Here is a 26,423-nt window from a genome sequence, read left to right on the forward strand (position 1 = left end):
CAGTTGCTCTATAGTATTTTTAAGGCTTCCAAATAGACCCCTTTGCTCTGTTTTCAGCTACAGAAGCTTTTCTTCTACCAGAAAAAGGACACACTGAACTCTCTTGCACTCAAATTTTTAGGTAACTTACAGCAAGGTGGCTTGCAACTGAGCAAGGGTGCCTTCTACCATTCCCATTGCTTTAGTAGTTGCTCCACAAGCAAGTCAAATTTGACATATTAGTTCAGTTCTTCATGATATCAGGATGTTATCAAAACCACTTCCTTCTGATCACATTGAGGAAAGCTATTGACAAGTTCTCTACCTGGCAGAGTAAGACAATGTCACAGTGATAAAATGTCACCCCATTCTAGAAGGGAATTAAGGGCAAAATACTCTTCTACAACCTGCCCTCTCTAATGTGGTCTCAGAGAACAGTGCATTTAAAAAACATCTGCAAACCCCAAACAAAAGAAAACAACCCAACATCTCAACAAATATCTGTTCAACACATCAGATTACAGTGCAAAGAGAAAGAAAAATGAAATAGGAATAATGGAATAATTAAATCTCACTGATTAATTTGCTACTGGAAGGCATTTAAGCATGATATGATGAGGCTAAAATTAAGAACCTACATTTTGAGTGCTTTCATGAAAAAGGAAGACATTTGAAATGGAAGATATTTTTTTAAACATTTGAATTCATAAAGTTTGACCTGAACATATATTAGGAATCTATCTACAAGGGCATTGCACAAATTCTTAGTCTCATTTGTACCAATAAAAACATAGCAGCATTTCACATATAGATTTGTCTCCAGTAAAATACTTTGAACTCTCTTTACATTACAGAAAAACTTGAAGTCTTCAGTTATATTGAAAATTACCAGTACTGGCAGCTGTCATTCTCTTTAAGCACCAAATATTCTCACCTTGACATTCTCAGGAAACTTTCAACTTAGCAAACTGTTTGTCAGAGATAGTGTAAGATAAAGATTAAGCCATAATTCATTGAAAACAGATCTAATTTTATGAAAAGAGAATCCTACATGTGTGCATTTCACCTAAACATTATTCATAAGAATAAAATAATATAATTTTAAAAAGCGCCCAGTATCTTTAACATTTAGAAAATTTTGAAACAAAGAAACAGAAGATTAAATAAAATTGATAGATGGATAACAAAGATACAAAGCAAAATTGAGTTATGTGAATATTTTTCTTGATGAGTGCTCAACACTGCAATGGATTTTCCTTTATTAAATTCCACTTCATACTGACATAATTCCATATCTAAGTTATAATGGAGAAGCCACAACCAGCATTGTTCCCAGCACAGCAACACATTTGCCTCTTTCAATTCCTCTCTCTTTAGGCAGAAAGGAATTAATAAAAATTACAAGACAAATTATCTGTATCCAGGCTTAAAGAACAAAGGATTGACCACTTTTTCCATCAGTTTTTCTGGGTTAATCATGATGCTGGAGGGCCTACACAACACTTCAGAGAAAAAGAATGCAGGACATGTCCTTCAGCCACCATCACACCTCCACAGTACATTAATGGGGAAGGAGGTACTGCACAGCAGAGCAGAGCATGATGTACCCAGGTGACTGAGAGAGATCTGTCTGAGAAGACACAACTCTGGGCTTTTCATTAACTTATATATTGAATTGTTTGATCATAAAGGAATATTCTGCAGGAAATCCTCATTTTGGCAATGTCTTCAGCATGGTATTCTTACAAATCCAAAGAGTAGGCGTACAAAGAACCCCTGCCACATTTCAGTTCTTAGAAAGCAATGCCATGCACTTACCTGCCCCCATGATGAGCCCTGGTGCAGTGTCCTTGGTGTGCACTGTGCCTGACACATAGGGATTGTCTGCCCACCGCAGATGGAGGTGGAGGTAACAATCAGGCTTGTGGGGAAGGAAGCAGAGAACAGGTTTTAAAAATCACTGCTACCAGTTATGCTCCTACAATAAATGAAAGCCCAGACAGGGAGCAGCTTCAGCAATGTATGTTTTCATAAAGAAAAAGAATGGCTGCTTCCCATGGAGCTAAATTCCAGTCTGAAGTATCAGTCTTCACTTTATATCAAGAATCTCTGGTGATATCTGCATAGTGTGCCACTACCTTAACAAAAAGATTTTCAAATTCAAGGAAGTCAGCATTATTATATAAACCCCCTTCTGACAAAATAATTGCTTAAAAATGTTAACTAACAGCAACAATGTTTGTTGGTCCCAGGTAAATGGTAAAATTATTAAAAACACCTGTTCGGGCTGAAATGTCTCTTTTAGTAAAAAGGTGGTACAGAAATAACATAATGACTTTAGGACACACCAAGAAGCAACTTACTGCTTCTTGGCCTTTGTGCAGTGCACTCAAAGGTCATATCGTTCACAGCAATGTGCCATGGGGCTTTACCAGGGGCCAGCTGCCAGCCCTGCCTGGGAGCTGCTGCCACTGCCACCGTCCCGCTCATCTCCCATCAATCTGCACCATACCCTGCAGGCTGGAGCCTCACAGCACAGCCTCGGACTCTTCAGAAGGGAACCAGCTGCTCCAGCCCTCCACTTCTGCCGTGGGGAGAGGGAGTAAAGCTCTGGAAGTGGCAGGACTACGAGCATTTATTTTGCTCACCAATGCAGAGCTTTGAGTCCCCAGGAGCAGAGAGTCAGTGAGAAAAATACAAGGTTTTCAGTACAGCCTTACAAATAACAAAATACTATGGGCACTTGGGACATCTAAACAAAGAGAAATAATATCGTCTTACAAAAAGAAAGGAATATTTTATGCAAGTTACCATGGTATTTATTTTCAAGCAATTTTCAGGAGTTCCCTTTAACAGAGAATCAAGAGTTACCTTGTTTTTTTATGAAAGAAAAATACGAAGACATGGAAAGAGAAAAATTACTGGTAATTTCTGTTTGACTTATGATGTGTCCCGTATATCCAGACACAAATGACTGCCACGATTATTCTGAGCTGGGTTGTGTGGTTGACATGCGAAGAAGAAGAAGAGATGTGCCTTCTTTGTGTCTAAGTGATCTCAAATATGAAATGTAATGCACCAGAAAGCCCTGACTACTCACTCTACACAATGACTGGACTAAGAGTCTGTGGAACCACAGCTCATGCAGTGCAAGCCCATTTGCCTGCCAGTTTGGCTGGTAAACTCAGCACAAAGCTCTTGGGCTGTTGGAGCTACTGCAGATGCTACCATGCAGATAATTCTTGCACATTTTAGAGGGAGGATATTCCAAAAAGTGCCACTTACAGGTTTGCAGTTGGTGGGTTTGCCGTTCATATCGATGTCTGGAGGGTTTAGAAAATCCCAGTCACGGCCTTTGTTGTAGGTTATCAGAGTTGTAACTTTCCCATCAATTTTCTGGTTGGCCAAAAATACTCCTTTTACACCTCTGACCTGAAGCATAGAGAAGAAAAGTTAATATCCAGCACATACACATTTTTTTCAACAAGGATTATCCCTGATTAGCTGCTCTTTTGTGGATCTGAACTGTGTATCTCAGGTAGTTTCTCCTGGAAACTGAAAGGAAAGTGGATGATACCTAAAAAAAAAAAAAAAAAAATGAGGAAGGTAAAAATATAAGAGGAAAGGCAGAAAGGGGGAAGGCAAGGACAATTACAAACTGATTTTTATTTCTAAATGTATTTAAAAAGGATTTGCAGTTCTCTCCATGTCAGAAGGCTAATCAAACTACATGTTTAATATAGCAAACCACAATATTTCATATACCAAAATATAAAAATTATGATAGCATGGCCTCACCAATAAAATTTCCCCTCTGCATTTTCTTTAAATATGGACATCTTTAAAATGCTGCTCTACAAATGATGTAAGCAATTTTTAACAACCATCTAATTTTAAACCTGAATTTCTGTGCCCATATCATATAAATATCACAGAAATAGGTCACAATAACACCACACAGTATCATATCTTTTCAAATAACACTGATTTGGGAAGGACTCTTGTCCTTTGCAGGAAATAAATATAGGCAGATCATCCGAGGAAGACACACTGAGGGCTGAATCACCCTCTCAAGCATCTGAAATGCTTCCACACTCCAGTTAGCCACCCTTCACCTGTTTAACCACTGGAGAAAAAATAATAACAAAAAATGACCCTCTTCTCTTGGGCTGTTATTTTATTTCAAAACAACCTGTATTAGAAAATTACTACAACTCAAAGAGTTAAAGTTATTGGGTATAATTTTAGAAGCAACCTGATAGTAATTATACCTTAATATGTTTAATTCTAGCCCTAACATTCATGTTATTAACATATAAATGTATATTCCACCCATGGGCATGAGATAAGATCTTCTGTTAAAAGTGAAGGTTTCCTTAAGAGTGCTCTTAGTTCCCTTGCCATTATTTATGAGACTTCCTGAATTTTTGAAAAATTCTGGACAACGTATATAAACTGTTATACATTTCCAGCACAGTACAGCTTGCTCATCTCCTTGGCTGCTGACTCTTGACAAAACTGAATTATTAATTACAAATAAATGCACAAGACTGATGAATGATCAGGAATATTTGCCTCCTGAAAACATGATGCACTTCTGAACTTTTATTTTTCATTTGAAATATTTACTGTTCCTTTCTTTTTCCAACTGCCAGTTATTGACTCCATTTAACATTTATTAAGCAGAAGTCTGCATTGAAGGTGAAAAGAAGGCATCCCTACCACCAGGCTACAGATTTAATACTCACTGTTTATAAATACAGGAAGTAACTAATCCAAACCTACAAACAGCCTAGAACTTGGAAATATATATAAGTTTATATATATAAAAAATATATGTATAAGCATTTAAATACTCTACTCTCTCACGAACTCCTTCTTTCTTAAATCCTGTGCATATGTGGTTGGGTCACTTATCCAGGATGCTGAAAGTTCAGAACCACCTCCAAGTCAAACATACCATAAAAGTCAACTATTTGCAGCACAGGTGAGAAAAGGAAAGGAAGAGAAGAAATTATGAACCTGCTTTCTTTACTTTCAAAGCATCTTAATCTTGCTGGGGATTTTTTACATAGTCTACCTTCGAGACACTACTCAGCCATGAAAAGTCTGGTAGTTCAAATATTTACATGGGAAGGCAGACTTGGGGTAAAATTTCTGTGCATTTCTTCCTTCCAGTGAACATAAATAAATATTTAAACAATAATTAGATCAGGGACTGCAAGTGAGGTTTCCCTCTTCATTTATGGATGGCAAAACCAGTGCTGCATCATGATTATTTTTGTTTCTCCTCTCTTTCCACTCCCCACCCCCTCATTTAATGAATATTTAATAATTCCATATAATCATCAAATGGGAGTCAGGCTAAATTTTTTCTCCATTCCCACTCTCATTTCTAATCTAACCAAACTCCAGGGTAACTTCTCCTCTCTAGAATATGGGACACAAGTGTTTGAATCTATCAAACATTGAAAGGTTATGAAAACATTTCTTCCAGTGTCTGAGTTAACTTCCCTCACTGCTGCTTTAAAAGATAAAAGCCAACCAGCACTTCACAGCAGTTGCACTTTGAATGAAAGGCATAAACCCTGCTTGAAATAATAAATAGGTTTCAGACATCTATCTTCAGAGCGAGTTCAGAAATATCATGTTCGGAGAGCTGCATTAGCCTAAAACCCTATAACTAACATAAAATTATGGTGTGTAAAAAACAGCATCTTTAAAACATCCCATCCCTGTGTAGAATTTTCCATTTCATTTGTCCTGTGGCCTATACAAATACACACCTGTCTCTGCAAATACTGGAAATGAAGGGTGTCTAATCTATCTCCAGAATTAGACTGTGATGCCAAAGCACCCAAATTCTTCTGTACATTCTACTCCTTGACTTAGTTCCCTAATCTAAAATTGCAAGATAAGTGTCTTTCTATCAAGAAAGGAAAAGACTCTGATGAACAGTGCAGGAGACAATCAAGACAGCTGAACATGAGGAAATTCAAAGCACCTTTCTGCCGATTTTTTTGAACTTCAAGCTTAATTCTCAGAGCACCTATTATCTTAAGCAGTTCAGGGAATAGTTATTCCCCAGTACTCTTAGAAAAGCACTTTGTCCCTTATAAAATTTTCTGTGACTTTCTGCTGTTACTTATTAATTGTTCCTTGTTACACTTCTGATACTCCATCCCAACAATATTCTGTTTAGTTGGTAGCAAGAAGAACAGTTCAGATGGCCCCACAGTGTTTATAAGCAGCAGTTACTGAAATGTAGAAATTACTGCTATATAATATATGTTTGTGACTAAAATTTAAATATATACAATTTGTTGTTTGGGGAAAAAAGGCATGAAGAAAGTGTACTGCAACTCATGTAGCTCTTATCTACATAAGGAGTCACAGCAGGAACCAATGTAGAGGTATTACATTAGTATGCCCATTCTGCAAATATGCCTGTGTCAAATTTGTGACTCCTTCACACTGGCAGCACTTGATACAATTTCAAGGATATGCTCCTTGTCACATAATTCAAGGGCATGCTCCTTTTGGACAGTCATTTAGTACTTAATTTTTTTTTCTTCTCTTCTTTAAACAAGTATTTGTAAATTGTTCTCTTTTACATGTTCAACATGAGAAGAAATATAGTGCAAAAAGAAGATAAAGCATATTAAAGAAAATTAATAGACAGACAGATACCTATTAAAATTTTTATAGCAGATGAACAAGTAAAATATTAAGTGGAGTCATAAGAAGATAACAAAGATGAACAGTACAAATTTTAAGGAAAATTATACACTGTCAGAAAGAGAAATTTTCCACCACTGAGGACTGTCTCTGCGCTGCACTGAAGGTTCCCCTTCCTGAGATGGGATACTTGCATTAAAATTCCCAAAAAATCTCACCCCAAAAAAATCCCATCCTCAAGGGTTGCAATATGTGTTTTATTTATTAGCAATTTTATACTGAGTAAACAACACACAAATTATGAGCACTTGATCCCATTCTAGTAAACAAGATGAGCACTAATTATTTATCTTGCAAGCTATCTAGAAGCCATCAGTGCTCTTCTATAAAGCAACTCAATTTCAAAAATAGCTTAAAAAAATTGGATTTTATGGCTCCTTGTGTATTGCCCTTATCATGTGTACTGTCCTTATTATGTGTACATTTCCTTTTTAATGTAACCCTACAAATTGATCCAGCACACAATAAACTACAATTGCATTATCTAATATGCCCTCAGTAACATTGGGAAATTATGAAACAATCAGTGTAACTGAATTAAGTTAATAATTCTTGTAGACAAATGGATAGCCAGGGGTAGCATCTCTGTACAACTTATCTGAAATTACGTGCTACAGGTGATGCAAGGAGTAGAGATTAGAAAGCACCTGACTACCTTCTAGTAAAAGCACCTGATGCCTTTTAGCTTTGCTTGGTCACTGGGGAGCCTAAGATTAAATACTGCAAACTAATGCTGTCAATAAATCACCCTGTGGGAATGTGGCTACATACAATGTGTAGCTTCACTCATTAGGAAGCCTCATTTCTAAAAAGGTAGAGTCTAGAAAATAATCACTGGTAATGAGAGACCTTTTTGTTTTACCACAGCCATTCAGAAAGAAAAAGCTACAGAAAGATGGAGGAGATAAGGAGGAAGAAAACACTATCATTTCCCCCCACCAAGAAGAGTCTAATTACAGCCATTTAACAGTTCTGTCAGTGTGTGCCTTGTATCAAGAATTACTACAAACCTTTGCCAAAGAAGTCTGGTGCACCTTTAAAGTTTTGGAGTTTTTTTTTAAATTAACACCAGGCCAATTACGTGTAATGGGACAAACTGAGTCAGACCAAAGCCAGTTTAATGTTCTGATAATGGCCAGAAAGAACAGGACCAGAGCAAATGTACACCTCATTACATTGAAATTCATTGCACTGAAATTCCATTCCCTAAACAGGAATGAAATTGATAACAGCTTGTGATACTCTTCCAAAAAACTATAGTCTTTTATTTTGCCAAGTGCACTGATGTTAAAATCCAAGATAGATTTGTTTACAGCCCAGTTTGTTTCATAGAAAATGCTGTTGGCACAAGACATGTACTGAAAGCAAGTGGATTTGCTGTCCAATATCTAGTTTTGTTGGCTCTTAGCCTTTCAGAGCTGACACAACCTAGCACAAGTCTTGCAGGATTACTACTTAAAACTCTACTGGCTAAAAGATGTCCTGCTTTTAAGTCAGGAAACATGCCACTGAGTCCCCTAGAAGAAAAAAGCTGTACATAGACAGCTGCATAACTTCTTACTTCAATAGTAAATTGTGCTGCCAGATTCACTTTTCAATATCTAAAAAAAACCAAAAAAACTTAGCAAGTTTTTGGATATGCACATCCATTGAACCCCATCCCAAGAATCTAGTTAGAGTACACAACACATTAGTAGGGCAAGAGGGAAACATATAAGTAGTAGCAATGTGCTACAAATAAGACAGAAATCCTAGACTTTCTATTTAAATATAACTGTGAAAATACAATACTTAAAATTAATTATACTCATAATAATAAAAAAAATCCTCCACACAGACTACAAATAATGGAAAATATAAAGCTCTACCTCCAGAATATCTATCAGGACATTCTCTTCTGGCTGCTTTGTGCTCCGGACATTCTCCAGCAAGATGGAGTAGTAAACACCTTGTGGGTCAGACTGGTACAGGTTGTATGTGTCTGTCTGGTACCACTCCTGTACAGCCACAAACACCTGGTTTTCATCTGTACTGATTATCTGTAAATCCTGTAGGAAAATAAGGTAGATAATGACTAATTTTGTACATAATTTCTATTTTACAAACGGTAAATTGGTCAGGAGAGTTTAATACTGGGGGGAGGGGAAACATCTGAATGTTTAAAAACAATAACTTCCCAAAATAATACTAATCATCATGCCTATCCCACTGCTCCAAGGTGGTTCCTCACTGCCTTCTGACCGCAGTGAAAACCACCTTAGTGAAGAAAAATACCATGAATGTGCAATATCTGTAATCTGCTTTGACTTCAGCAGGAAATGATTTCTTGAAAGGAAAAATAGGGAAAGGAAAAAAAAAAAAAAACCAGGTGACTGACTTTCCAAGATCTGGATAAGAGTCAATGGAAACAACATTAACAAAGCTAATCTAAAAAAATAATCTTCAAGTAACAGATAAATGAAAATTAGGTAAAAGGATAGCATAGCACAAAGAGGATCAGATACAATGTACAGCAGTTCACATAGGATATAGTATTTATCATGCACACAGCTCATGTGTATTATAGTAGATTACATTAATTTGTTTATCTATGTCTACGCAACTACTTAAATATTCAACAGTAATAACAGGAGAGTCAACATTCTGCATTCATTTTCCAAGAATTTCAGGCATGGATATTGCTACAGCTTGCTTTCAGTTTTCACAGCTTCTTCACTCTAAATGTCTCAGACAAAAAAAAATGCACAGCTGGGGAAAATAATTTAACATTAATATCAAACAGAAGAAATAAATCAGGAAGTAGCAACACTGAATTAAACTTAGGACAGAGAATAAAGGGACATGAGTTGGCAACATGATCTGGCAGCACAAAGGCAGATGTTGGGGCTATGTAAGAAATGACATCAAGTCACACAGACTGAAAGCTTGTAAACTCTTCATGACCTTGGTACTTTACTGGGATACTGTATTCAGTTCTGGTCACCTTATTACTGAAAAAGTAATAAGGCAATAGAGGGAATATTAAATAAAGCTACCAGAATGTCAAGAGAATATGAATTTAGGATGAATTAGCTTAAAAAAAAAAAAAAAGAAATCAAGAAAACAACTTCGTAGAACTCAAGGAGACAAAGCAAATTCATAAGAATCCAGTTAAGACTGAAGAAAGTGTGAGTAACAGCAACACTGAGAACTCTGCAAAGCATGGTAGTCACACTGTAGGCAATATGCACAGTGACTGAGGCACTTAGAATAAAAAAAGACATGTATAGAAGTAAAATAATACAAAGGGAAGATTTTTAATATGAACAGAGGAGGGTTATTAAATACTAATAATTTAGTTAAATTTAAAGTATTTTTCATATGTGACACATCTCAACACAAAAGAATCTAAGTGAATGAAGAATCTAAGAATTGAAGCTCAATGCTGTTTCCAAAGACTCCCATTTGAACTTTGTAGTAAAATAGATTTTTTTGTTTAGCATCCCAGGAATAGTTATCTTTTTTTTTTTTTTTTTTTTTTTTTGGTACTGAAAAATTACTCCAAAGCACAGAGTCTGGCAGAAATGCCAGCAAAACACAGCAACTGATCACAATAGGTTCTTTTAAAAGTCTCTTTAATGTATGGAATGCCTTAAACCAGGGCAACATGAGGTTTGGTAGCCCAAATTATACTATGTGGAAAGTTCCCATGACTATCTGATAACAAGGATGGAAGCAAAGCAGAGTCAAAAGGAATACAGAAACAATATTTTAATATGAAAACCTCTAGAAAACCCTTAATCTTCCACAAAGCCAGGAGCTTTCTGCAAAATTAACGACTACATTATTACAATAAAACATTTATACAGTGCCACAGACAAATGCAAACCTCCAGGGAATGTAGGCAAGGCACTTTCCCTGCCCCAGTGCTGTCCCACTCCATGCTTTCCTGGTGAGGTGGCAGTGGTTGCTCGGCTGGCCCTTGGTGGCAGAGGTCAGAGCTGGGGGAAGGGGCTCAGCTCTGGGTCTCCCATCCCAGGGTGGGGTAGGAGCAGCTGAGCCATCAGAAGCAGCATGCAAAGAGCCAAAATGTGCAGGGCACAAGGACAGGGAGATTAATTTTGGGCAGACTGTGGGGGTCACGTGAGGGAAAGAGAGGCTGGATGCAAAAGTTTACTCAGCAAATCAGAGTTCACTTTCCTCTTGGCAGTGGCTGTTACTAATAAAGATGTTTGTCCTCTCAGGCTGCTGGTTGGCAACTTTGCTGAGGCAAGAGCTTAACAGATCCTGGTCTTAGCAAGTGAAATTACCCTTGCACTGCCTTGAACTTTGTTCCTTCCTTTCAGAATTTATGCTTTCAGATTTCCAGTTCAGCCTTACAGCTATTTTCCTTTCACAGTGATTTCTTTTCCCTCAAGAAACAAAGCAGTCCTTCAGTTATACTACCTTGCAACAATCCTGTGCAGCATTTCCTGCCCAGTGCTTTCTGATACAATCCTCCGGGAAAAGTAATTGACAATGTGAGGAAAACTGCAAATTTCATGCCCAATTCATCAACTTATCTTTCAAAATCCTGGATGACACAAACTGCTGAAAATCTAGTTAAAACAAAGGTAAATTGTCATGTCACTCTCGTACTATTCCTATTCTGAGACGTGAATTTAAAAAGAAGAAATTGATTGGCAAATACAGGGGATGGGTTCCGTTCCTTCATCCCAGCTACCCCCCACTGCTCAGGAGAAGCACATGGAGAGGGGACATCAGCAAATATTGCTAGGCAGTACCCACTGTCTGTCACCTAAGAGTTAACTAGAAAGGATGTCTGAGGGGAAAAAAAAAATCTTGATGGAGGGAATGCGCATTTTTACTGCTTTATCTAATTCATGGACACAGATACAACCTTAGGTTGTAACCTCAGCAGATCCTATAAGGAAAGCATTTATTCTTTTATGATTTCACGCTTGGACTAAGGCAATTGCCTTTTGCTAGAGCTCCTGCTTTCTCTCTCTACATTCTGCAAGCTACTCAAAGTGCCACTGATCATCTCATTTATCTGTAATTATGCTATTCACACACAATTTATTCAAATTCATTTATAAAGACCTTCTTTACTGATGCTAGAGATCTTCAGGGTTTGGAACATTCCTTATTGTCTCTATTCAGATTTTTGGTATCTCCAGGCTGCATTTTCATACACATCAGTATTAAGATCTTGTGGTTTTCTTTCACTTCCATGCTGAAATGAGAGTCCATGCCTTTCCAGATGCCCCAAGGCAGAAGCTTTTCCCCAGTTTGCCATAGCAACCATGCTGTTTCCTCTGTGGAATGCTCGTTTCTCCATGGGCATCCCTTCTCTTATCTCTGCTACTTTACTTTTGCCCTCTCAAGTATGCAATGCCTGCTCTAACTGACCCAAGTATCCATGCTCTTGCCATTTTCACTTTCCTCTTTCTCTCTTTGTTTTTGCAAAGCTCACCAATGTCTGTTAGTATCAGCCATAGACTGTGATTCCCAAATACTCCCTTTATCTCCTCTTCTTAGGTTGTAAGCTTTTGCACATTTCTAAAGTTCTATGAGCTGCATTGTCCAAAACTTCTTTTTTTTTTTCAAACCTCTAAGTCCCCATGAGATTTCTCTGTTTTGTTTACTTAAGGTGCTTCTTATGCACTGTATTTTGAAATTCCTTTATTACAATTTTTCCTTCATCCTTCCCTCTTCACTGGGATATGTTAGACCACACTAAGCACAGAAATCTGTATATTTATCACTAAAAATCTGTGAAACTACTTATAGGTCCAAAGCAGTTAACCAGCCCATGGAATTAGAATTAAGGACAGCTGGAGATCTGTTGAATCAGAATTACTTTTCTACAAAAAATGCTAAACGAATCCTGATCAAAGAGTTCATATTAAAATTTGGCATGATTAAGTTAGGCATCCAGCGACAGGTCATGTCACTCCTTCTCTCTCAGGGACTTGTAAGCTGCTATGTTTTTACTACATCAATAGCAGAGAACATAATTAACAAACAAATAACACAAAGACAGTTTCAAAGTAATACCCAAAATAATTAGGCATTTACAGAAGGCAAACTTATGCCAAAAGATGAGCACCACTTCAAAGAAACTCCATATCACATGGAGCAGACACGGTCTGTTAAATAAATGAGTCTGAGGGTGTACACAAGGCATTCAAACAACTGTGCATGTTCAGCCATGACCTGGAGCACAGGCATCCAAGAACACTTCCAGCAAGTAAAGAGACACAATAAAATATTTCTTCTTGAAAACACTGCTTAAAAATTACTTCTTTACTTCTAACACAGAGATACCAACAGTCATTTCATAATTAATTACCTGCTTTTAATGTAGTCAAGTCTGTTATCACATAAAGCTAAATGAACACCCAATCAAAAGTTGGTCTAAAAAGCACAGAGCTATTAAACAGAGTTGGGATATGGGGGAGTTGTGGATAGCAGGAAAGAAAGAAAGAGGTTTAAAGGAAGAAGGAGAGAGAAATGAGTTGTTTTCATTGTATACAGACACATACCATCTACATTCAGTAACTGACCAGCCTATAAGTCTGCAAATACTTTACAGAATTTTGTATTCAAGAAATGCTCAGTATGGTTTACCATATTACTAACTGTGATAAGAAACTCTATGACACAAATAAGTACAATTCCAGCCTGAAAACAGAAGGCTATAAAAGATGACAAAGATTGTACAGCCCACCAATGCTCCTTTGTCTACAATGTGCTGATAACATAGAAAGTATCATTCAAAATTCTTGGGATTTAAATCTTACAATTTTTGGTCAGATGTCAGAATTCTGCCCCTTTGCAGTCTTCTGATGCTGTGGCTGAGCAAAATGTTAACATGAAATAAGCAATGTATTAAACAGAGAATGGTGAGGAGTAAATATATCAGCAGTGGAACAGATGTAAGGACTCAAGGCTCGGTAGTCTCAGTCTTGACCTCTAGATGTACCACATTCATACTCCTGTAATCTCTCAAGCACAATCAAGGTAACTGGATGGCACATATCCCAAAGATAATCCTCCTAATCTTCCTTGCCTGGCCGAGGAAAAGAAGTTCATGGAGAGAAATCAATAAGTTGCACAGTGAAGAAAAGAACAGTTCCTTGAATCCTCCTCAGATGGATTTGTACACCCAGCAAGTCAGACAGCTGCTATAGCTCAGGTTCACTGGCTGCTGTGGTGACACTGCCTGCGAAAGGAATATTTCCCCTGCATCAAATGCCACTGCCACCTGCATTTCTACTATGTTCCCCTTTTTTCTTTGCTCAACAGCCATTCCAGTGGACTTTCAGAAGAATGGAGCTGCAGCTGAAAACTGCTATTCTGTCTGGTACAGGGGAACGACCTCAGCCAAAGCCTCCCAGAGTAGTGAGTGGCAGAGGTGGTGAAGGGGCTTCCCAAGTGGAACAAGAATTACTGTGAGACTAAGAGCCTTGTTAAATGAGCTGTCATAGACTCAGTAGTTTGCAATCCAACCATCAGGCAGCCAAATCCTTAGAGAACATCACACAAAAGGGTTGCAGGAATCTTCTATCACTTCTGCTGTTAATGGATAGGCCCATTTAAGGATTGTCTTATATCTATTATTTAATGATACAGACAATTTCAGAAGCAAGTCTATGGTTAAAACAGTGATATGTATTCAGACTGAGGCAAGGAAGAGGTGGGCATGCTTTGAGGTGATTAGGTGATAATCAAACAAAAAGAATACATGGATATGATAAATAGAATCTATAGGGGATTCATATTGCCATGAATAAAGTACAGACTTCAACCTATTTCTAAGGCAATTGGATTTTTTCTTCTTTCGTTTTGGTTTGTTCTTCCCCTATACTTCCATTTATCTTGGTTACATGAAAAGTTTTACATTATTGCCTATGTCACAAGTTTATAAATAGATACAGAGATTAAAAATATGAAAGAAGCTTTTTCCACACCATATCTTTTCAGAACTAAACTTTCTGAATTGCAGCAGGATACAACAAACAATAGAGCTCTTGCATCATTAAGATTTTGTAGGAGGCATGAATGAATGCAGAATCAATCAATGCCTTGTATCAGTTCTTAAAGTTCATTATCAATGGAATTTATTTAAGAGAGATGGGAAGAGGACTCTGAATAATTAAATTATTCCAAATTGCAATAGTAAAATTGCCATTATTTGTAGCAGTTTCCTTGGCTTGGTCAAAAATTTTGTTAACATTTTTTTTTGCTTAAACTCTCAGAATGAACTAGTTCCCAGTTTTACTGTTACCCACATCAGAGCAAGACTCAAATACCTGAGCAAGGACCAGACACAATGTGCTGCTCCCTCTCTCCCTCTTCAGATTTCACTTCCCAAGGAGAGGGCAATCAGAGCTGCAGGAACTTGTGCAATACAAGTGTGCTGACAGTCTGGATGGAGCTTTAGCCTGTGCCCCTGGGCAGACTTGCCCTCCCAGCAGTGGCAGCTGAACCTCTGCTCCAGGCTGAAAACAGCCCAAGGGGGAATGCTTGATCCCCTGGGACACTCCTGGATGCTGAACCAGCCAAGCTGACACACAAGTGCAGTCCTGCTGCTCTTGGCTTGATTTTGGTATTCACTTCCCATGAGTTCCTAACTTCTGATCTAATTTTAGCAGCACAGAACAAGCAATCTTGGTAAAATGGAATACAGAATAAAAACCAGTTCAATTTTAAAGTAACAGTTTGAAAATTCCTCTTCTGTTTTGGGGAGCATACAAGCAACCTTTGATATGGTCTCACCAGCCTTTGCTACCACCCTTCCTGGCAGCAACCAACACTTGTCAAATGCAGGAGACAGCTGTGGGATTCCATGCAATGTCAGTATCAAACACAGTGTTAAAAAAAGAAAAAGATCTCTCAACAGCACAGAAAAAAGGTTAAAAAAATTATCTGAATCCTGATGGCTCCCAATGGCTCTGCTGTCTGTACACACACAGAGCTATGATGTGTTACAAAAAGGTGATCTCAGAGGCACTGTGGAGCTGGAGCCCAGAAACTTAACAGAGGAAAAGCTTGGCTGGAAGCTGCTTTTAGCAGCCTTTTATTCACAAGTAAGGAGGACTGTAGATATATCCAAAGACACACTATTCTTTTTTAGATTTCTCTTTGGGGATGGATTTGGACAAGTACAAACATAAACACAAATACAAATGCAAACAACATTAAAAAAAGAGAATAACTTCTTTGCAGATTTCCAACCTTTTCATACTGAAAGAAAAATGAGACATCAAAAATATTTTCTAACTATTCAGTCTGAAACTGCTCATTCTATCTCTATATGCAAAATCATCATGAAAGGAATCTATTCAGTAAAAGAATAATATCTGAAGAACCCAGCCCAGTTCCCTAAGGCTATAGGTTGCATTTTGGCTCAGCTCTCCTGATGGGTACAAGGGAGGTACAGGTACATCCTTGACCAGTCTACAGCATCTTCTGACTTGGCTACAGTTTTCCTTCCCTGTATACAATCACTGCTCAAAAATTATGTACAGAGACCGCTTGGAAAGAGATTTTTTTGACACCTCATTTCATGCTTTCAAGAAAAACGAAATATAGCCTGTTATAGTCATGCTTCATCTCCTGGTTAGGCAAAATTAATATTTAAAACTCTCTGAAACTCATCTTTCAAAAGCTATTGGTTTTAATCCATCTTAAAAACATCCTTTGTAAATTCATCCATTCTGTTTTACTCCTACCACCATAAAATAAGCAACTCCAAAGTCACATGTTCTAAATGTATATTTAATGTACAAGTGTCTTTGCTGATATTCTGTATCTTTGCAAAGTTCCACGATCCAATTCTACTGCCCTTGGATGATTCTCACTGAAATATAGCACTGTGAAAATTTCAGAGCTGTGTTCTTATTTACTTCAGTATGTAAAATTTCTGTTGTAATATGAAAGAACCAAATCACTTTAAAAAAAGTCTTTCTCAGGAAAGTTTAAATCTTTCATATTCACCACTATTCTAAATGTATGTCTGGCTTCCAGATCCTCTTCTGAAATTTTCAACTCTGTTTTGTGCAGATACCAAAGAAACATCCCCTGTTGTCAAAATGCTGAAGAGATAATTGTCAAAATGCTGAAGAGATAATATTTACTTTGTTCCTCTTGTTGTGTATTTCCTGAACTAGGATTTCCTGAACTAGGAAGAGCACAAAAGCATCCCTTTCAAAATGACATGGTCAACCTGTTCCTAGGTAGCTATAGACTCTATCCAAAATAAAACCATCAACTTCTAATTTATTTATTCAGTCAGACCTGGGGTAATCCACTTAGAGAAAAAAAAAAAAAAAAAAAAAAAAAAAAAAAAAAAAAAGCACCATATTTTCCAAGGCAAAGAATTGAGCATGCAGCACTATTTCAAACAATCCAGGCTCCATATGACAGAAATGCCAGGGAATTGTGACTGACACTTTATGAATGTGTCAGAAGCTCCTGGTTTACACTCTGCTTCCCTGCCTTGCTCCTTAATTGCTCATTTGTGTCCCAGTGCAGGGTTCAATGGGCTGCAGTCCCTTGAGGTGTCCATGATTGGCATATTTTAACCTTCAAGACCTGGATATTCTCCCGCTATTTTCCTGACTACAATTTCCCCCAAGAAAGCAAAAAGGCTGCCTTGAAGGCCTGAAAAACACGGAAATAACTTTGTGTTGGTCTATATACCTGTCTTTGACTATACATGTCTTGACAAGATAGAGAGATAGATAGAGAGAGATATTTCTGTACTACTACGAGGAGCATATCCAAGTTTCAGATTCTTGTTCAACTAATACCTAAGGATTTGATCTGAGATTCTGGTAATATGTTGTACATTTAAAATTACTTCAGACCACCATTTATACTGGCATAAAAAAAAATCTATGATGAAAAAATCTGATATAAGAATGTTTGTTTTATAACAATAACAGCAAAAGGAAATAAATTGTACTCTAATGTCCTTCTTTAGATGAGCAATCAAACTATTACAATTCAAGGCATGCAAGGAAAACAAGTTCTCTGCTAAGTAAGTGGTAGAATCACAGAGAATCAAATGGAAGAGCAGGAACCTCATGAAACCTCCAGATCAGCCTCCTGCTGGGATCAGGGTGAACTGTAAGGTCAGAGTTGGTTACTGAGCGTTTTATCCCACTGGGTCTTTCAAATTTCCAAGTTATTTTTCTTCAGGACTGCAGAAGCCTTCTAACTGTAAAGTTAGGAAATACACTGTGTGCAGCACAAAAAATTCAACTGCAGGAGTTAGACCATATTTAAATTCCTGTGCTTAATTGCTGATTTGCTATGGAAATATAAAAACCCTATCACTAGGACAATATGGTAGACTGAAGGAACCTCTCACCAAGTCTTGCAATTTCATTGAGCAAAATCCATACAGGGATTCTTCAATGAAATAGAGAAACATCAAGCAGGAAAATTCTCTTATATTAGAATTCATGCCTATACCAGACAACACCATGTGGAATTAAAATGTAACTGAACCTTGAAAGAACACTTGCTCTGTATCTTTCCATTGCCATTGGGTCTATAAACACTGCCTCATGGAAGCAAAGCTCAAAAACTGTAGCAGTAACTGATGACAAATAAGCTGTTGTACATTATTCTCCTCTACAGTTTATGAGTACTACATTAATGGAACACAAATAAAAGCAGTATTCAAAATAAAAAGGATTCACAGTTCCTTACAAGGAGAAACTGTGAACTCAGAATAATGAGGTTTGAAAAAGAGCAGAACAAAACTAGTTTAGGTAGAAAGAGAAGAGGACAAATGCAAAAAGAGAAAGAAAAGCATGCACACTTACTTTTGGCAATGCATATTTTGGCAACTTCATCTGTACAAAGCCATTCCGACGGTACGACACGAAATACTTGGTCCGATTTGCTGATGTTGTCTATACAAAGGAGAAACAGAACTCTGTGACAGATTATGTTAAATCTAGAGAATTTGTGATTGAAGACTGTTTTGCATTTAAGCTGTAACTGAAATATGTAGTCATTACTTTTAATGCAATGTTCCAAAGTACCAAAAGGAATATTCCAAATAAACTTCAGTGAAAATAATCAACTCGCAACCTCTCCTGGATTTTCTAATCAGAAACGTATCACCAAAGTGCTGGTATATAAATTGCAATAATTCCAACTAAACCTTTGAGAATGACCAGATGATATCAGTGAATAAAAGCAAGCCTTTGGTAATATTTCACCTTTTTTCACATTGAGACTTGTCTTCTTTCTTTTACTTGGGAAATCCATTTAAAATCCTCCCCCAATCTCACTATTTTTCTCCTAAATTTTTGTGTTTAAAATGGAACCTGATTTGAATGATAGCCTATCCTGAAACATGAACACTTGATTTGGCCTGTTAAAAATAAAGTTGATATATGACAGCAGGTCCACATGCCTGAATATTTTAAAGGTAACAAAGTATTTAATATTGTATGCATTTTTTGTGGTATAAAAAATGTGATGCCTTTAGGAATGTGATTTGTTAAATGATGATGGATCAAACCAAAAACCTCATCATTTGCTTAACTAGTGCTAAATGGCAGTCTTACCCATCTGTTCACAGGCTTTTTTTAAATGCATGTTTTAACATCATTCATTTAAATGACTAGAGATGATGCAAGGCAGAGGAAAATTGGACTTGAAGTACCTAGTCATGCCAAGCCTCACTGGTATTAAAGGCTGGTCTGTGCTTAAGAACAGCATTGAAACTTTAATCCTGCTACTAAAATCACATCTGAAACTATCTGACTGTCAGTGTAAATTGGTAAAAAAATGAGTATTAGAAAGCTTCTGATATTTGTGGTTTATACATACTAAAGAAATGTGGCTGAGATCTTCCTCTAAGATGGTAAAATCTCCAAAATAGATTTGGGCCAGTGCAGACCTGCAACACTCTCAGGGAATATGAACAATGCCAGAGGCAGGGAAACAGTGTCAAACTCTCCTGTCTTTTTGAACAGAGGATTCTGTCCCATCCTCTTTCTGACAGGCATTGTGGTGATATCATGAGGAGTCCCTGGTCTGATTATAACTTATATTACTGTACTTTATTGTAGTGATAAAAGAATTTCCACATGATTTCACAAGTATGCTGTCTCTCAGATGTGCAGCTGCAGTGTGCTTGCACTGGAAAGGTTGCACTGGAGCAGGTAAATGCTGTCCTGCCTCACACCTCTGGGGTGCTGTGCTTCAGATGTGACTACAGGATCCCAGAGTCACCTTCTATCCTCCAGTAATACAGATATGGCTAACTTCAAACCAATTTAGCAATAAGATATACATTACATACTGTGGTTTACTGCAGAAAAGTCCAAAGGAAAAACACTAGAGATGTTTCCCCTTTATGTGAACACGTGAACATCTCATCTACTGGCACTGACGTGTCAGACCTAGAGAGACCAAATTACCAAAGGCCTCATTGAGTAGCAACTGTCTATTACTTATGTGTACATTTCCACCTTGCACTTCAATTTTGTGTCTGCTTATGTCTGTCATGAAAGGGAATAACAGCTCAGGATGCAGTTGTACACGGCATCCAGCAAAGGAAAATGTTTGTCAAGGAAGCAGCCAGCATTTTGCTGAGCACAGCAGTCTGGAAGTTTGCATGCTGAGAAGCAGTTCTCAGCATCTACATACTATGAAATGGATTTTTAGGCTGTTCCTGGGGGGAGCCACAGACGATAACAGCTTTGAGCAAAATGCATGCCATGAGTATCTTATCTGATCTGACGATCTTATCTGATGATCTTATCTGAAAAATGCCTATTTTAGTCCAAAAGTTCTTTCCCAATGCCATTGGGTTTTAGGTTTGTTTTTTTTTTGTTTTTTTTTTTTGTTTTTTGTTTTTTTTTTTTTTGTGGTATTTGTTTTTTCTTTTGGTTGGCGTGTGGTTTCTTAGTTTTTTTTTTTTTTGGTTGGGGTTTCTGTTTGTTTTTTTTTTTTTTCTTTTTTAGTGTTAATTCTTCTAAGCCATGCAGGTCCTTGAAACCACTATGCCAAACAAGAGGAGAACAGATCCTTTGTGACCCTACTAATTTACAGGCCGTTGCAGAAGAACCAGGCTCAAGGGGGAAAGTTGGAAAGGACACAACCTGATGCACACTGAGGCACTGGTGGGGAGGCGTATCCATTGCCACAAAATAGCTTTCCTGCAAAACTCAGTAAATAGATAAGCCTTGCAGCAAACAAATCTCATCAAAGTAAGAGAAAAATGATGGCCAAGCATTAAGGAAAATACAAGCAACTTCCCTAGTAAAGTCTAATAAAACAAAGAGGACATAACTTCTCCTTGAGACGTTTGCAGCTCTGATAGATTCAAACCACAACCAGTGCCAAGCACTTAAAACAATACTTACAAGTGTGCCTGAGCTGTACTGGTGCCACATGGCTGACAAAGTTCCAGCCCATATTTCTGCAGGCAGGTCTTGTAATTTGGGAATGAAAAACCCCAATGTAATTTGGACCACCATGAGTTGTAGATGTGGCGCTTGGCGACATGGTTGAGTGATGGACTTGGCAGTGTTAGGTTTGCGGCTGGACTCGATTTTAAGGGTCTTTTCCAAACTAAATCATCCTATGATTCCATGCTAATTTGTTCCAAGCTCTCCAGCTATGGCCATTTTGCTTCCTAAGCACAGACATGTTAGCAATTCTTTCCTGGCAAAAGCATTTCCCCTTCAAAGGAGAATCCATGTGAAGAAGATGTGCAACTACTCTGTCAGTGGTTGTCCTTGGATGTTCTTCCCAGGGAACATTTTTGTGTTTTGTCCTGGAAAGGACCTAGAAGAGTTTGTAATCACAGGAACACAAGGTTTGCATTTCACCTAACACACAAGAGTATTTATAAAATGTAACACAGTCCACTTGAAAGTTTTAATATAGTTAAAGGGCAACTGGTTGCACAAACTAAAGAATTTTTTTAATTTCTTTTTTGTTTGGACTGACAAAGGAATGCTTTTTTCCATGTAAAAAATCATAAATCATTCATGAATTCATCCATGAATACCTCCCTGCTCCCTACAGTGTTGCTGCAATGTTTAGAATTTTATTTTTGAATTTGAAAATGAGCTGTCTCTCCGAAAAATGGCAGTACCTGAAGAAATATGTAGTCGTCCTGCACAGTCAGGGAATCCCGATCAGTGCTGCCAGCAAATGGGACTGTCATTGTCTTATCAGAACAATTTTGAATCTGGCAAGTGATGTAGCGATAACCTGAGGGAAGAGAGACAGAAACATATGACAGGGCTATCAAGGGAAAAAGAAGCAAGCAGTATTAAATGCTATTCATGTAGGGAAAAGGCTGCCTTTGCCAGGTGAGTTAGTTGTAGAATCATTATATTAAACTCTCATATAAGACTTTTTCAATCTTCAACGTACTGAGAATATATTAACTGCTTACAGTTCAGATCATTCCCTGGAGGCAGCCTGTTATTATCCAAATTTTGCTGGTCCAAAGAGATTACGGGTTAGATGAATGAGCCATTCATGGGTGGGGATAATAGAAGGAGCCTCTTTTCACACTTAACCTATGCAGAGAGCCGAATTATTCACTTGGAGAAATGGCAGCCTGACACAACATAACTGAAATCAATAGATCAACCCCAGTATAAAACTGTGATGAATGAGAAAAGAATCAGGCTCCATTTAATAGACAGCGTGCAGAATTTTAAAGCCTATTTTCAAAGCTCTGTCAGAATGTTCAGACACACTATTAGCACACTATTGGAACTGGTCTGTTGGGGCAGGATTTCTATATTCAGAGTTAATACCTTGCTGAAAAAGCTTAGACTGATTTATAATCAGAGGAGGCTATGGCCTTTCTCTTCCTCTCCAGTCAGCAAGGACTATCTTCTCTCGCTGGGTTCTTAGAACAGCACCACTGCATCTTTGATACAATCGGCTCTTATCAGAGAGAGCAGAGCCAACAATCACTATCTTATACCAGCTGTGACTTAAAGACCTTCCCTGGAACTCTTAAAGACCTTCCCTAAGCTCTTGTACAGCTCATTCTTTGTCAAAGCTTCTGAGCACAAAGTAGTTGAGTGACGTTCCCAAGCACAGTGAGGAAAATGTAATTTACACAATCTTGTGCCCAGATCACTAATGCTACCCACGCTCCAGGTACAGTGTGAGAGGGCAGATAATGTATCCTCATGTCCTTCACTACTTTTGCAGTGTGAGGGGAAATGCATCTCACATTTAATGACTTTTTATTAGAGAAGGACAAACCAGTATACTGGATGCAATTATTTGTTATAGAATCTGGATCTGTTTAAGAGGCAGTTAGAGTCAATCCAACTTCTCTTGCTTATGTCCAAATCATCACCATGAGGATATTTGGTGCAGCAATGGACCATCTAAAGTCTTGCAGGTGTTCACAGTTCACCACACAAAAATTACAGTTCTTTGTCATATGGGTAGTACAAAGATGCTATTTCCACTAAAATCAATGGCTATGCTTGTATTGACCCTTATTGCATAAAGTCAGTTTGTTGAGAATCTAACCAGGAGATATTTCATGAGAGTTTTTCTTTCTCTGCTAGTTCTTAAATAATACAAATAAAATTAAAAAAAGCCCACAAAAACAAAACAAAAAGACAAACAAAAAAAAACCAAAAAAAACAAAACAAAACCCCAACAAAACTGAAACAAACAAAAAAAGAAGCAAGCAAGCAACCAAAAAAACCCCAATAAGCAACCAACCAATCAAACCAACCAACCACACTCCCCTCCAGAAAAGCCACCCTAAAACAAAACTAACCAAATGTAAAAAAAAAAAAAAAAAAAAATCCAAACACCCAAAATCCACAACCAACCAAAAACCCCTTTGCATTCAGGCCCTGAAGAATCATCTTACATTGTCTCTAAAGAAAATAGCTGATGGAGCTGTCACTCTGTCTCATAAATCTTACTGCTAAAAGATTTAGACTTTTTTTCATTCAGCTTTTAACATGGTAACTTTGATTTTTTAATAGGGCTGTAATTAAGAAAATCTATGGGAACAGAGCAAGTAAAACTGTGCATTCTTTATGACTCACTTTTAAACTGCACAGGAACTTAGATGATCTGATTCAAGGAATTAAATTATCTTTCAAGAGTATGATAGGTAACAAGAAACTATACAAGCTTTTGGAATCATGGTGACTCTTGAAGCACATTCTGACTACTAATCTGCTTTTCTATTTATTTTCCTTTTGAAGTTCCAAAGTATACTGGACACTATTAACATGAGGAAATTCTGAGAGATGGTGGCTGTTGCACTAGACCTGACACATGCAATGATCCACATTAACAGACACTTACCCAGCATTAGCACTGCATTGCAAGTTTTATTTGCAAATCAGGAAAAACTGTTTAATGTTTAAATGCCAGGATAAATTGCACTATTAATGGACATTATCAACAGAGCTTAGCATCTTGACATCAATTACTCTTAAAGTGAAAAACAAGTAGATTTTAAATCACACTATATTTTTATATAACAGGACAGTTTTGCTGACTACAAATAAACAGAGAAAGAATCTAACTTGCACATTTTCTCTTCTGACTAGTTTTAAAAACAGTCCAAAAAGTACCTCTAAACCAAAGAGAAATAACTATATACTAGTGTATCAATTGATAACATTTTCATTTGCATACCTCCACTGGGGTCCTGGATTTCCATATGAACTAAATCAAGGTCCCCATCAACTCCAGCAACAGCCCTGAGAACATAATACAATCCAGTTATGTAGAGCCAACTACAGAATAGTAATCATGTGGATGGAAGAAAAGAGATAATTTCATACTAACTAGCTTTAGAATTCTAACTGGAAATAAAATAAATCCCATTTATAATATCCTATGACTAACATCTATAAAGAATTTTTTTTTTCTACTTTACATTATGTTTTCCTTAAATTTCTTAAAAATTACTTCTTCTAAAAATGCACACAAATAGAATCAATTTTAAAAAATGAATAGAAATATGCATGAAATTAGGAAAAAAAATTCATAATCATAAATTGATATATACACACACACATAGATATGCAGACACTCACATGCACTGGCAAGAGCTATAGCATCTTTTTACAATTATGTTTAACATTTGAGACTACAAAGCAGATTTAATGCTAAAAAATAGTTAGATTCCTTTCTTATTAGAAATATCTTAATCTTGACACTTGGTTTCCTTAAGAAATTTATATCTTCGGTTAGCATATTCAAGAGAAGAGCACATTCATCTTTGGCAAAGGAAGTGAAGAATAATTTTGAGAAAAATATCCTGAGAAGGAAATTCAGTCAGAGTTGATCAAGGTACAGTTTAACTTTGTAAAGGTGTAATGGGAACACAGGATGATGTTCTCCCAATATTTCTCATGTCAAATATGCTCAGCCAAAAGATGAGTTTTCTGCCCTGAGGGCTTCCATCCCAGCCTGGGAATGGCAGCCCCCCCCAACTGTGCTTTTTTCTGGCCCTTCTATTGTCATTAGTCAGGCAGATTCTGCAGAGGAAGCTTTGAGCTGGCCGCTGTGCTGTCACAACGTGAAGCAGAATCCGGCCCCACTCCCACAGACATCACTTTTCTCAAGGCCCTTCACTGGCAGGGCAAGAGTCAGCGAGTCAGAAAATGTGAGCTGAAGACATGCAAAGGAGACACATTGAGTGATAAAGAGCAGCTGGATGCAGATATTAAAAAGGAGCACTAAGATACTTAAGAGAAAATTATCATTGTGATACAGTTATTAACAATCAAATGCAATAAAGCTATACTTCAGACTGAAATTACATTATTATTTCGTGATTTTAGTAACAGTGATTTATGAGTGGTTAAAACTCAGACTCAGTAATGGGTGGCTCCTCAGGAACACAGGCCAGGGGGAAGAAACTGGATGACTTCCACTGCTGCATAACAACCAGAAATAATCAAATATGCTGTTTTTCCCTAATAAGATAAATGATCAGTCCAAAGGAGGAAAGAGAGGGGGAGAGATGAGCCCCCTCCAAGCCTTAAGATGTCAGAGAAACTTATAGTGTTTTGGTTTTTTTTTAGCAAATGCATGGAAAAAAATATCTTGTATTTAATAAGAATTTGATCTCTCAAACACAAATTATTTTAGCATTTTGGAGGCAATAAGTTAAGTTAGAGAAGATTTTAGATCCACTGAGGTCTGATGAAAATATAAATGAGATTGGGAAGGGATCTGTGAACTTTTGTGCTGTGTGTGCTGTTTTCTATGTTTCTAGATAGCCACAATACAAAATCAAACCTGTTATAACTCTGTAGTCAGCAATTTGAGGGAAGAAAATGTTTGCTGAATATTTTACTTTTAGTGTTGGACCTCAGGCAGCTGAACCAAAAAAACTTTTGGGCTGAATTTTCTGAGCCTGAGCCTGACATTCTAATAAACTTCAATAATGCAAAGAAAGTTTTTGGGTACTTCTGAAATGACTTCTTGTATCTATAATTTATCACACAAGATTTCATAAGCACAGTTTGAGGTATTTGTCAATATCTTTACCTTCTCATCTTTATTTCAACAGCTCAGAATTACAATGATACACTTCTATCATGCCCTTCCTAACAGTGGCAGCTGACACATGTAGACTCAAGTCTTGTTTCCAGTGTAGTTTTTCAGTGAAAGAAGATGTAACTAATCTGTTTTAATGAACACTGCAGAATGAAACTTTCCTACCC

At 37.3% G+C, this 26,423-nt stretch overlaps 1 protein-coding gene across 11 annotated transcripts in view; it reads right to left on the reverse strand.

Moving 5' to 3' along the window:
* Positions 1 to 26,423, reverse strand: part of SORCS2 (sortilin related VPS10 domain containing receptor 2) — a 540,320-nt gene that overhangs the window by 73,465 nt on the left and 440,432 nt on the right. For all 11 annotated transcript variants that reach the window (XM_068188612.1, XM_068188611.1, XM_068188610.1 and 8 more), the window contains 6 exons: positions 24,382 to 24,446; positions 21,836 to 21,954; positions 18,540 to 18,629; positions 8,586 to 8,765; positions 3,265 to 3,411; positions 1,798 to 1,900 (listed from right to left, as the gene is read on the reverse strand). In XM_068188612.1, coding sequence (XP_068044713.1) covers positions 1,798 to 1,900; positions 3,265 to 3,411; positions 8,586 to 8,765; positions 18,540 to 18,629; positions 21,836 to 21,954; positions 24,382 to 24,446 — 704 coding nt within the window. The remainder of the gene's footprint in view (positions 1 to 1,797; positions 1,901 to 3,264; positions 3,412 to 8,585; positions 8,766 to 18,539; positions 18,630 to 21,835; positions 21,955 to 24,381; positions 24,447 to 26,423) is intronic.

The sequence above is a fragment of the Anomalospiza imberbis genome, chromosome 4 (assembly GCF_031753505.1).
Source record: "Anomalospiza imberbis isolate Cuckoo-Finch-1a 21T00152 chromosome 4, ASM3175350v1, whole genome shotgun sequence".
Taxonomy (NCBI): Eukaryota; Metazoa; Chordata; class Aves; order Passeriformes; family Viduidae; genus Anomalospiza; species Anomalospiza imberbis.